Source organism: Lichenostomus cassidix, chromosome 15 (genome assembly GCF_008360975.1).
Source record: "Lichenostomus cassidix isolate B80296 chromosome 15, HeHo_3.0, whole genome shotgun sequence".
Taxonomy (NCBI): domain Eukaryota; kingdom Metazoa; phylum Chordata; class Aves; order Passeriformes; family Meliphagidae; genus Lichenostomus; species Lichenostomus cassidix.
This window is the reverse complement of record NC_139496.1, coordinates 5,340,187-5,352,570: the sequence shown is the minus strand read 5'-3', so window position 1 is coordinate 5,352,570 and position 12,384 is coordinate 5,340,187. Positions and strand designations below refer to the sequence as shown.

At 44.3% G+C, this 12,384-nt stretch overlaps 1 protein-coding gene across 7 annotated transcripts in view; it reads right to left on the bottom strand.

Annotated features, from left to right (window-relative positions):
* ULK1 (unc-51 like autophagy activating kinase 1) overlaps positions 1-12,384 on the bottom strand; it is a 75,603-nt gene that overhangs the window by 42,956 nt on the left and 20,263 nt on the right. For all 7 annotated transcript variants that reach the window (XM_085075733.1, XM_085075732.1, XM_085075734.1 and 4 more), the window contains exons 7-9: positions 9,367-9,540; positions 7,552-7,625; positions 5,321-5,422 (exon numbers count right to left, since the gene is read on the bottom strand). In XM_085075733.1, the coding sequence (XP_084931859.1) occupies positions 5,321-5,422; positions 7,552-7,625; positions 9,367-9,540 (350 nt within the window). The remainder of the gene's footprint in view (positions 1-5,320; positions 5,423-7,551; positions 7,626-9,366; positions 9,541-12,384) is intronic.

The following is a 12,384-nucleotide window of genomic DNA, read 5'->3' as shown; positions in this document are numbered from 1 at the left end:
AGTACAATCCCCACTTGTTCTGCATGGACCACCCCAGGCTGTCAGCTCCTCCCACCCAGACCACACTGCCTCACCTGGGCTGTCCTCAAGAGCCTGTGACTCAAGGCTGGTGTCCAAATGCCAGGGGAAGAGTCATTCTAGTGAGTGTCCAGCACAGACAGACATAGATCACCACTAATTTGGTAAAACCAGCTTCATGTAACTTCATTATTAATTGACTGAGTCACACAGCTTGCTGCCAGTAACTTGTCCACTGCTCTCCTGCTGTTACCACACAATTCATAAAACACTAAGGACCCTCAGCAACTTTGCTCACCTCTCCTTTCAGTAAATAGTGCTTCTCTAAGAATCATGGGGGAAAAAAAGACCCAGAAATGTTTGTAACACAGTAAAAACATCATCTGAACTCCCTCTTTTAGGAAGCTAAGAGCTTAACTTGAAATCTACCTCCCAGGCAGATACACCCTGCCCAAGAAAAGCACCAGAGGAAAAACACATTTTAAGCACATAACAACCAGACCATTCAAGGTACCCAGAGCCAAATGCCACCTCTGGGATAGCACCCATCTACCAGAACCAGGGATGCAGAATGGAGAGCTCAGCTTTCCCTACAACCAGGAGGCACCCCAGCAGGTCAGCTCACACCCTCAGTGCCCCTCTCATGTCACTGTGGAGCAGCTGCATTTTGGTTTTGTCTACCCTTTCTATATATAGAGGCAATTGGACAAATCCAATCCTGCCACTCTGTTACTCTGTCCTGAGCAGCAGTGGAAATATGTTGAGCCAACACAGGCATTCAGCAGAACCCTGCCAAATCCCCTTCGGTGCTGGCTGCCTGGAAGAGCACTGCATGTGGAAAGCAGGCAGGGTGGTGTTTCCAAAAGCACTCAGCAGTGGATTTGTCGTGCTTGGGCAAGGCTGGATGCACAAGCCCAGCACTCAGACAGAGGAGGGCCAGAGACATTCACACCTTCCCTGAACAGCCCTGTCTAGTCAACACTCCATAGCAGGTGTATGGTATCTGTCCTGCTCTTTGAATCTTTTCCTTGGGGATTTGGAGGTGCAGAAAGGGGATTCAGATATGTTAGAAAGAAAAAAATAAGTAATGATGTTTCTAGCTCAGTAGCTCTAGGGAAAAGCTTGAAAACCTGCTGAAAATATTTAAAGATATTTTAAAACTCCCACAACTAAGTGGCTGGCATTCAGAGAGCCTGAAAGCCCAAGGACCAGAAACAAGCAAACAAAAAACCTGAACCCTTTTCTTTAGCTGTCCATGGATGTTTTTGTCTCTACTGCCAACAGAGCACGGTCAGACCCACAAACATGGGTCCAAAAGCCAATGGCTCTTTGACTACAGCAACAAGTCAGTCACTGCACCCAGTCTCAGCAAAATAACCCAGCAGTGCCAGGAATTCCTGTCCCCATGGACACAGGGCACACCAGAAGAACAGATCTGGGAACAGAAGAGCAGCCTGCCTAGCAAATAAACCAGGAGCTCAAATTCTTGGCATAAAATCTGCCCTTCCCTAGCCTTCCTCGAGGCCCATTTCACAACATAGCAGTTGCTGTAAGTGATACATTATCCTAGTATTTATGCAGACAGAATTAACTCAGAATTAAAGCAGTGAACTTGGTACACCAGACTTTGAAATTAGTTTTTCACCTAACAGCTAGCTGGGATGAGAACATAAACAGGCAGGTTAACTCTTTCAGAGCTGCCAGACCAGGCAGAAAAACTTGCATTAATTCTCTTGTCACTTCCCTGCTCCTTGGCTCACTCTCCCACAGACACAGGACATCATGTCCCTAGAAAGACGGAAGATTCATGGAAAGGTTCAGACAGCAGACAACCAGGTTTCATGGTCTTTAGCAGGATCTGATGTCCCATTGCCAGAGCCAGCTCTGTCACAACCTGCACGTGCTCTGTGGGGTGTCTGCTTACCAAGAGCTGCCCAGATTTAAATGGGGTCACACAACAGAAGCCACCAGAAATATCAGTGTGATTCCTCCCCCGCAAAAAAAAAAAAGAAAAGGAGATTGAGGTCATTTAACTAATCATATTTAAAACACCATCTGACAGGGACTAGATTGGTTTTGGATTGTTTTAGACCTTGTGTAAATCTTTCCTCTCTGCCTCCAGCTTTGCTTCTGGTTGTCACTTGTTTACACAGCCAGCATCACCTCACGGTGGGCATGAGGTCCCAATCATTTCAGCTCAGATAAGGACAAGAGCAAACTACTACATTCCCAAGGAACTTCCCATTTCTGGTCAGCATGACCAGGAACTGCATTGTTCAAGTCCTGTCCTCAGCGACAGAAATGCAGAGATGTGAGTATAGACCACTTATTAGGCAAGGCAAATTAACAATTCCACATTAACACAGCGCCCAGCAAATCTGTTTATAGGGATTATGAATCCCATTAATCTCATCCCTATGGCAGTCTCACTGTTTTGTTTATGGGCATGTTTAATACAAAAAGCTCCTTAAGAAAGCTTCACCAGCCATCCTACCAACTGTTCACATCTGAGAATCAGCAGCTTCTTTCTTGTCTGTGTGCAGTGAGGCAGGGAAGGGACAGGAATGGCTCTGGGAAATTGCCTTGTGTGACCCACCTATGGTTAATTTTAACTCTGAGACAGCCAGAAATCACATTCACGTACATGCACACATCTCTGTCTTGATTTACAAGCACGTTCAGGATTGACAGCTGCCTCAGCCTTTCCACACATTCGATCTCTTTTCCATTTCCCTGAAGCCCTATTTTATTTTTAGGCAGCTCATTCCTCCTCACTGCAGATAACACTGGAGAGTCCTTTTTGTTTGCATCCTCCTGGAGGTGCCTCCTTGGCTCAGGCAGTGACAGCCACAGCACCCAAACACAGCATGTTCATGCCACCAAGCTCCAGATTCCCATGGGAATCCCAGCTAGGCAGAGATGAGGGGCTGTCCTCACCAGCCTGAGGATTTACCCTGAAGAGGTTCACTCAGAAATCCAGTTCCTGGCTTCCCTGTACAACTGGGTCTGCTGGTGGCACTATGTGGAATCAGCCAGTTTTCCTCCCACCCACTGGTAGACATCCCTCCCAAAAGCACTCATTCCTGTTCATGGCATCCAAATCACCTCTGTCCACCACTCCTCTTTTCTCCTAAAAGCCCTGTAAACAACATCATCTTGCCTGCTCACTGACCATCAGCAAATTCTTACAACACAGTCATGCCAGCAAAGACAGAAAGCAAATTAACCTTTAACCAGCTTCCCCTAGATGGGCTTCTTTCACCTGGATCTTGAAGCTGGAAGGCAATTTGTGACACACATGGCCAAAACAAATAGATGGGCACAAAGAACCATCTGGGCTGAGCTCCTCTCTCTCCCTGATCAAACACATCCACAGCTGCTGCTGCACTCACAAGCAGGGCTTGGCATTTTGCTTCAAAATACGACCTCCAAAAGAGGAAAGGGTGTGGGCAAAATGGAAATAGAGAAACCCCTGTTCCCAGCCCGACAGAGGTTGTTATCTAGTGAGGGAAGCACAAAGCAAGGGTCAGGAGCTGCTGGCAGGGACTGAAGTGTCCCTTCACTGCCCACTCCAAGGCATTGCCACGCCTCAATCACAAAGAAAGAACCCTTATGATAAAGTCACCACATCAAATGGTAACTAAATAATTTGAATGAGTATTAAGGTGCCTTTAGAGACTACAAGGCACTAAGATACAAGGGAGAATTCGTGCCAGGCTCTCCTATGCATGCAGTCAAAGCTTGCTTTTTCTTCCCCCACATTTTCTTCTTAACACACAAATATTTATTTTCTTTCATCCTAACAGTCGTTTTCTCCTCTCAAACAAAGAAGCCAACGCTGATGACAAGTGGCTGCAGCCAGTAAACAGAATCCATTCAGAAGTTTCAGTGCATTTTGTAGGGGTTTATAAAAAAAGAAACCTGCAAAGGAAATGAAGTCTTGCTCTAAATACAGAGGAAGCTGGTGGACAGAATATAAAGCACTGGAAGATTCTTATAGCAGCAGGGAAAATATTACCCTGAAGGAAAAAAGTGTTCTTGGCTCTAGACAAAACCAAAACATACCATTAGTTTACTCCTGTATTTGCCCACTCTTTCCTGCAACAGATTCAGAAACTCACTTCATCCTCCCTGGTGATGTAACTCCATAAACATTCCAGGTCTTGTGTGAAATCCTAAAGAGCTGTGGAACTAAAGCTCATAAAGCCTTTCACTTCATAAAATTTGCCTTATTACATGAGCATAGATTTCCCTCTGACTGACTTTTTGAGCTATTTGGTTTTGTTTCCTTTTTTATTAATTTTTGGGGTTTGTTGGGGATTTTTCCATTTTGTTTTGTTAGGGAATCAGGATGAAGAGGATGTCAGGACATGACAGGACCAGAAAGCAAGGAAAAAAATATGACTAATACAATACTTTAAAATAGTAACTTCAATGGAGAGTCTGCTGATCTCATTCAGAGATGGAAGAAGAAAAGTAACACACAGTATGGCATTCTAATGATTTGGAATAAGAAAAATACACTGAGTCTAGATGAATTCCAGCTATGGATAATGAAAAATATGTGAAGTAACCCTGAACCAACAGGCACGAGGATGTGGTGAATTCTCCATAATTCAAAAATTTAAAAGCAGAGGATACTGTTCACAAAGGATATGCTGTAGCTCAGCCAGAGGTTATGGCATTTAGCACAGGGTGGAGTTTTACAGGGCTGTGTTGTATTTGGAGGGGTTTGGATCAGATGAGCATAAACATTTCAGGCTGGAAGAGATTGCTGTGAGATGACAGATAAGATCCTTCTGATAAGATCCTACTTAACTGCTCTGAAAACCAAGTTGATTTAGCTGCAATACACTACTTACCACCAAATCATCCTGAACATTAACTTGCAATTACAATCTATCTTATAGTCCTTCCACATCCAACAGAATTATAATTATAAATTATATACTGAGCACAGCTGTAAATAGAAACTGATTTTCTAATTGTAAGCCTAAAAAAACCCCACTGCTTTAACTGATTCATGGCAATTTTCTCAATAAATGACCTTTCCTAAGGACTTATAACTGGGAAATACATTTCAATGAGATACAGCCAGAGTAGAATAATATTCCAGCAACAAACGCATCCAGCATTACAACATATAAAGCACAACACTGTCAAGGTGTTGGACAGCCAGACCTTCTAGAGGCTGGATCTATGGGAGCTGGTATTAGAGATGACAGAAGCCTTAGAATACGGATAAAAAAAGAAATTAAAAAAAGCAGGAGAGAGTCAGAAGCATCAAATCCAAGCAACTCACCTGGAAAGGAGCCTTTCCTGTTAGACACTGATAAATGATGGTTCCTATACTCCAGAGGTCGGCTTTGGCATCGTAGTGTTGTGACATAATGACTTCTGGTGCCTTTTGGGGGAGAGGAGAGAAATTTCTTGCATAAAAAGTCATTTTTTGAGGGTTTTTTTTTTAACAACTCCAAGAAAGAGAAGTCACTATTAGGCTTTAAGATCTCTTGAGCTAGATTCCCCAATAACCATGAAAGATTTACTCCCAATATGACTGTAACACTATATTGAAAGGACCACTTCCTTATTTAAATGAGGGAAGCAGAAACTTTAATTCAGAAGACAAAAACATATCCCAATATTGTGTATTTTGGGCAAACCCAGTACTTCCCCTTCTCCCAGCATTCATTTTCTGCTGAATCCACCTGTGCTCTGAAGAAACCTCACTGAAATCACAAAGAGATCTCCTCAACCAAAGCAAGGAACAAGATCAAGAGCAGCAAAGGCTCTCACTGCACAGGTAAACCCACAGGGTAACCCTGCCTCCATCCTGAACTGCACCATTTGGGCACTTCCCTCATTTAGCCCAAGATGGCAGCACATTAATTAAGCTCCAGGCCTGGTGCCAGGTCACCGTTTGGGTTCAAAGGCAGTGCTCCAGTCCAACAGCTTGAGCCCTGCTGTGCCTCACACTCTGGTTTCTAATCCCACACTGTGCCCTCAGCTGCTCCCTCCAGGCTTTTTCCAGAAGCTGGAGGCAGTGAAAGCCCCCAGAGCCTCAGGAGCAGCAGCAGAGGAGGGACAGGAGGGCAGGCTGGCTAATCCCATGTGTTTATAACTACAGATTTCACCGCAGTGCTGCCAGCATGGAACAGGATCAATATTTTAGCTCTGTTAGAAGGCCACACGTAATGGGAAAAAAAAAAAAAAAAAGGCAACAAATAAATTGTGGACAGGAGCTTGGTGTGTCCCCAAGGGAAACAGGCATGAGACCAAACAAAGCCAAGGAAGCAGGAAAAGAACTGCACAAGAAGATTTCAAGTCTTGCCATGGCATGGATCACACTGGGTTCAGGCAGAAAGCTCCTTCTGGTCAGACTAAAATACCTTTCTTTTTTTAAAAGAGAAAAATGAAAAAAGCATAGTAAGCTCTGAGCTAAAGCAGGGAATAAAGTCCTGCCTTGCCAGCAGATGCTCCCAGGGCTCCTGCACAAGTCTGTAGGGACGGACTTCAAAAAACACTCCCTAAATCCCAACTGAACCGTCCCTTCCCATCTTCCTTCAAATCAATCAATAAACAGAGAACAATATGAAACACTGAGGTTTCTTGTAACATCCAGTGTTGTTTAAAATAAAAATAAGAAACAAATAGAAAAAATATCATCACTAGTTTCCTCCAGCCCTTTCAAAAAATAAGCTGGGTGTTTTCAATTACTTTCACAAGAGACTCTGGAAGAAAAAGTATCACTAAAAATAGTCACTTGAGGAAACTCTCACAGGAGAGGAGAGTTACATCATCCTCACATATAGCATAGCTCAAATAAACATCAGCCTTCAAAAAAAGGGAGAGAGAGGAAGTCTGTTTTGCTTGAGTTAGTACTGAGGAACTACTAAATCCACTATGCCTGTGCAGTACAGCACAATCCAGCCTAACTCTGCCCAAAGACTACAGGAAAAAAACTTGAGAGTGGATTAGACTGTGTTTGAAATGAGGTGCCTTCTGCCCCAGGGCACCTGTAAAAACTTCAACCTAAATTGACTCACATCATCTTTTTACTTGGAGCTCAGACACCCACATCCCCAGGAACTATTACATGTCTGGCTTTGACATTTTTGTTTCTGTCTAGATTTGTCGTTTTTCATTTCCCCGACTTGATGTGACACTGAGACCTTGGCTGCTGCCATGAGCATAAATAAGAGATCACCTCATCCCAACCTGATCCTGGAGTGGGAAGTACAAAGAGGGCAAAATGAATCAGTTTGGTTTCTCATACATATCTGTTTCACAGTCTAAGCAGTTATCCTGGAAGCATGGTTTAATCCACATCTCTCCTGAAAGTTACATGACAACACAGGCACCTGACATTACCAGCACTCAGAACTTTAGGAATCTCCCTGTGTAACAGCTGGTTTCTGACAAGTAAATAAAATTTCACCTCTGGGGGGAAGACTAGAGAAAAACAAAGCCTTGCTTTTGGCGGGGGGCAAAGCAAGAACAACACAGAAAATCCTGTAGGAAAAGCACACTTACCATGTACATGGGTGAACCACACAATGTTGCTGCCATCATATTGTTCTGCAGGTACCGGGCAAACCCAAAGTCAGCTACAAAGAGAAACAGAGGGAGGTCAGGAGCAGACACAAGTTCTAGAGAGCCTGCATCTTCTCCAGTTAGTTCTTCCCACTTTACTTTCCCTTTCCATCAATGTTTGCAGCCTCTATCCCATCTTAGCAAGAGTTTGACAGCTCTTCTTCAGCAGCATCATCCTTGTGCTAGTTATTAATGCACAGCACAGGCACTAGGAAAGGACAGATATTCAGAACAGTATTCAGAAGAAGCAATTCCCACCCATTTTTCAGGGATCAACAGTCACTTCTTGAACCCATTTGCCTGCACTCTGAAATGTCAGCTGGGAAAGATCTCTTGACTTCATTGAGAGTGTGCCAGTTCATAACCAGCCAGTTCATCTGCTGGTACCTCAACCTTTCAATTTGGGGAACTGAAAGTTTCCCTCCATTGAAAAGGCTGTAATGTGAAACACATCCAGGAGGAACCAATACTCACCACTAGCCACAGTTCTACACCAGCCCTACCAAAATGTGCCTTGTTCTGTTCCTTCAGAAGAGTATCAACAGTGCTAACCCCAGAACTAGGACAGAAAACTGAGCCACAGTTCACTTAGCAGGTAGAAGAGCCAGGAACAAGGAATATCAAGACAAATTACCTCTGCAGGTTACTCAGCATCTGATCATATGACACTGAGTTGTTCTCTCAAGGTTACCAGATATTTCAAGCTAGGAGATTGACACAGCTGTTTGCACTGTCATCTGTCACCAATGAAGTGGTACAGCCACATTCTCCCTGGACCATGTACTCCTCAGGCAGCAGGAGGAGGGTCACAGGGTACATCACACCCAAGAATTGTGCCCACAGCCCTCCTGCCACTGTTTGCAGCTCCCACTCCCTTCCTCACAGCAAATAACTCTCCACTTAACAAAAAACCCAAACCAAAACAAAAGGCATAGCAAAACACTGCAGTCCAACAAGCAGCAACATTTCAAACTTTTCCACTGGACCTTGTTTCTCAGCTGAAGGAAAGCACTAACACTTTCTCCACAGCACAGGGTTAAGGTGAAGAACAGTTTCACCTAATTGGTGTCAGCTTCAGCTCTGAGTTCTAACGTAACCAAAAGCCCACGTGTGAGGGTGATATCATCTTATTTTTGAGGGACCACAGGGAGTATGTGTGCTCTGTAACTGGATTTCTGGAGCACTTGTCCTAACTACCTGTCCATCTGTGCCACTTGCCTGATGTCTAGAAGGTGAATTTCTTAAAGATGCAGCTGAGAAGCCTGTCTCTGGTTCAGACTGGGAAAACTTCCACTTTTGGGTCTGCCTGACAACCCACTGCACTCTCTGAGGCCACCCAGGACAGCAACTAGCGTCAGGTCTTCAGACAACATTTAACCTCAATACTCTTAAAAGCTGAAGACAAAAGTCACAACTTCTGTTTATTTCTTGATAAGCCTGGAGATTACAAGCCAATTAGGGCAGGCTGGTGTTTGTTTTTACTGAGGGAGGGAGCAAAGCAAGGCCTGCCCAATTCCTTTGTGTTAAATCTGTGTCCTGGCAGAGCAGAAAGCTTTTGCTCCTACTGCTTGGAGGCAGCTGAAAGCTGCATTTAGCAGAAGAACTAAGGATGAAAAACATTAGGGTATTATTTTAAAAATAAGTGGAGCAATGCTTTTCTCCTCCTAGACAATTCCCCAAAGAAAGACTGAGGTTTCCACTTATCCACCACCAAACTCCTGAGTGCTCAGGGTGACATTTGCAGCAGGGTCTTACCGATCTTGATGCGAATGTTGTTGGGATTTGATTTCCTGCCTCCAGCATAGGAAAGGAGGATATTCTGTGGCTTCAAGTCCCGATGGATGATGCCCTTGCTGTGCAGCATCTTCATGGCACCTGCTATCTGCTGGAGAAAGAGCCTGATGGTGTCTTCACTAAGTGTCCGCATAGCTGGGAAGGAGGAAAAAAAAAAGAACCACGGATGAAAAACTTACAGTGCCAGTTCTCTGAGAAGCCCAGAGGGCAGAGTCTCACAGCAATTAGCTGTAATTTGTCATTTTATTCCCACATACGATGTCTTTTCCCCACACACCATTTCTGAATGATTCCTACAGGCAACAAGGGAGAGCATTTGCATTCCCAGTTTATTCTGTGGTCAGGGCTGTTTTCAGCCCTGAGTCCCTCATGGTGAGCTCAGGCCAGCACTGGGTGCTGAATCTGGGTTATTAACTGTGTCCAGAAGTGACATCTGGTGAGGTTTAGGGCTTTCCTCAGCAAGAGCTGCCTGACAGATCCAGGCAAGCACTGGGCAGGGCTGTGGCTGCCTGTGAGCTATGGTCAACAGCAGCTGGATACCCAAGGTTAGAGCTTTATCACAAAGACTAGGTCTAAAGGTGGAGCTAAGAGGAAAGGCAGTTAGGATTAGCATTTACACCTGCAGGACTCAATAAGGCTCAGGCTGGACCTGGGAAGGGTTGATAGGTTAAATTCACAGCAGGTTAGGGCATGTGGCCAGCAGGGATCTGTACCTTTGGGGTATGAATCCAAGTCTAGGCCTAATCCTTGTGCATCATCACCCAACCAAACCAGAATTCTAAACCCAAACCCAATGTTTGGGTGAACCATGGTCCCATACTTAACAACAGACCCTACCAAATGACCCTGCAAACCATCACCTGACACCCTCCACTCTACATCCATAGACACATCCAGAATGTCTCAAAATGTTTTCACAAGCCAAGTTTTTTAAAAAGACTGTATTAGTGATCAAAATCTGCAAATATAGAAGCTCTGAAGTGGCCTCTCCTGAGACACAGACTTCCCAGGGACTGTGGTGTGAAAATAAATATTGAAGGGATTAAAATAATTTTCAACTGGCTCTTCTAATCAGAGCAACGCGACATCAGCTCTCGTTATTTTAAGAACCATACGTATGAAACTCTTGCCAAAGCTGGGAACAGCCTGCTGAACAAACCCCAGGATCAACAGTGCTACCAGCCTGCCTCCTTGTCAGTCACTGAGCAAGGCTTCAAGCAAGCACCATTCCACTTGAATAAAATAATTTCTTTTGTAAAAGGTCCCTGTAAATTACTTGGGACTTCATTAGAGTTTTTCCAGCTGTTCTCTAGTAAGACATTCAAACAGGCTGGCAGGAGCTTCAAAACACCACTCTACCCAGTCAGCTAGAAGGGAGGAATCCTTATGAAAACACAGCTGAGGCTGCACACAGCTTTAACACAACACAGGAAATTAAAAATCTAACTTTTAAAATACGTGGATGGGAGGCAGCAAGGGACACAGATAAGTTAAGCAGCACTTAGGATAGAAAATAAACTCCCACCACTCCCAAACCTGACTGCTCTAGGAGGCACAAACACAGCTAAAGTGTCACCATGGCTATCAGGTGGTCCCGGACTCCTAACACGTGAGAGCAGTGCACATGTATATAGAGTTTCTCTCCCCTCACTGAGCCTTTTTCCTCATGAACTGGCACTCAACTGGAGTTCACTAGACTCCTCTCCAAGGGGAGATTCTGTAAAGGGATTTTAAGGATATTAAGAGGCAGCTCAGATGCAAGTCTTCAAAATGCACTTGAATCTTCTGAAGAAAGCACTGCGTCATCTTTAACAAAGCTTTCCCCAACCTCCTGCTGAAATATCTCAGTGTACTCAGTCCCATACCATTTTCTGTCCATTAAAAGTCCAGCATGTCTTAGCTGTGCTCAATATTCTCTCCAACAAAAGGGCTCTGCAGTATTTCTGCAATTTGCACTCAAGGAAATCTATTCAGGAATGTTTAAAACACCATCTTTAAACAAAATAGCAGGAATTCAAAAGGTTTTTTTCCCCCAATTCAGCTCAGGCCCAGAAAAGGACAAGCTGATCACCCTCCCCCAAACATGAAGCAAGACTTGAAACTCGGTAATTCTTATTATTAAGGTAGCAGGCAATTACCAGCTCCTGGCTAAATCCACTTTGCCTCTAGCAGAGGAACTGCAGAGAGCCTTGACCTGATCTGCAGTCCCAGGAGCCACTGCTTTAAGGGGTTATCCTCTCCTTTAGATAGCTTGGTGGCTATAATTCTAACACAGCACTAGCCACCAGCCCTCAGCAAACCAGCTGAGCCTCCCTCATGTGAATTCTAACTCTTTATAATACTGAAAACATTGCTACCAAGATCAGAAAAATCCATTCATCGGTTGAAAATATGGCTTCTGAACCACCTGTTTCTGCAGAATTTAAGCATGTACAGACTTCTGTGAAGTGGAAAAAGTCCTCAGCCCTGCAGAAGAACTGTTTTCCTGGCACAGAGAATCTCAACTGGTGTCTTGAGCCTGCAGACATATTCCCCCAGTGCAACTGCAGTAGCAGAGTGGATCTGCTGGCAGCATTAAATGTCACAAATCCAGGTAGGAAGGCTGGACTGGGAAATTGAGGCTCTGCCCTCAGGAGCAGAGAAGGGACAGTCAATTCCTTGGGGAATGTAGGGGCAATACCATTTTACCTTCCTCCATTACCAAACAGGCTGTAACACTGGAAAACAAAACTCCTTATCTCTCATGCTCAGCCCATCAGTCTACTGTGTGACAGGGGCAAACTGCAACTGAAGGACAGAAACATAAATACAACTGACATTTTCAATGACTTTGGGATATTGGTCTGCAAAAGATCTCCCAGACCAGCTACCAACAGCAGAGGGAAGAAGATACAGAAAACTCGTTCAATTTAGGTGCCATCAGAAAAAGAAAAAAAAAACAAAACCCCCAAACAAACAGAAAAAAACAACTCTCTTCCC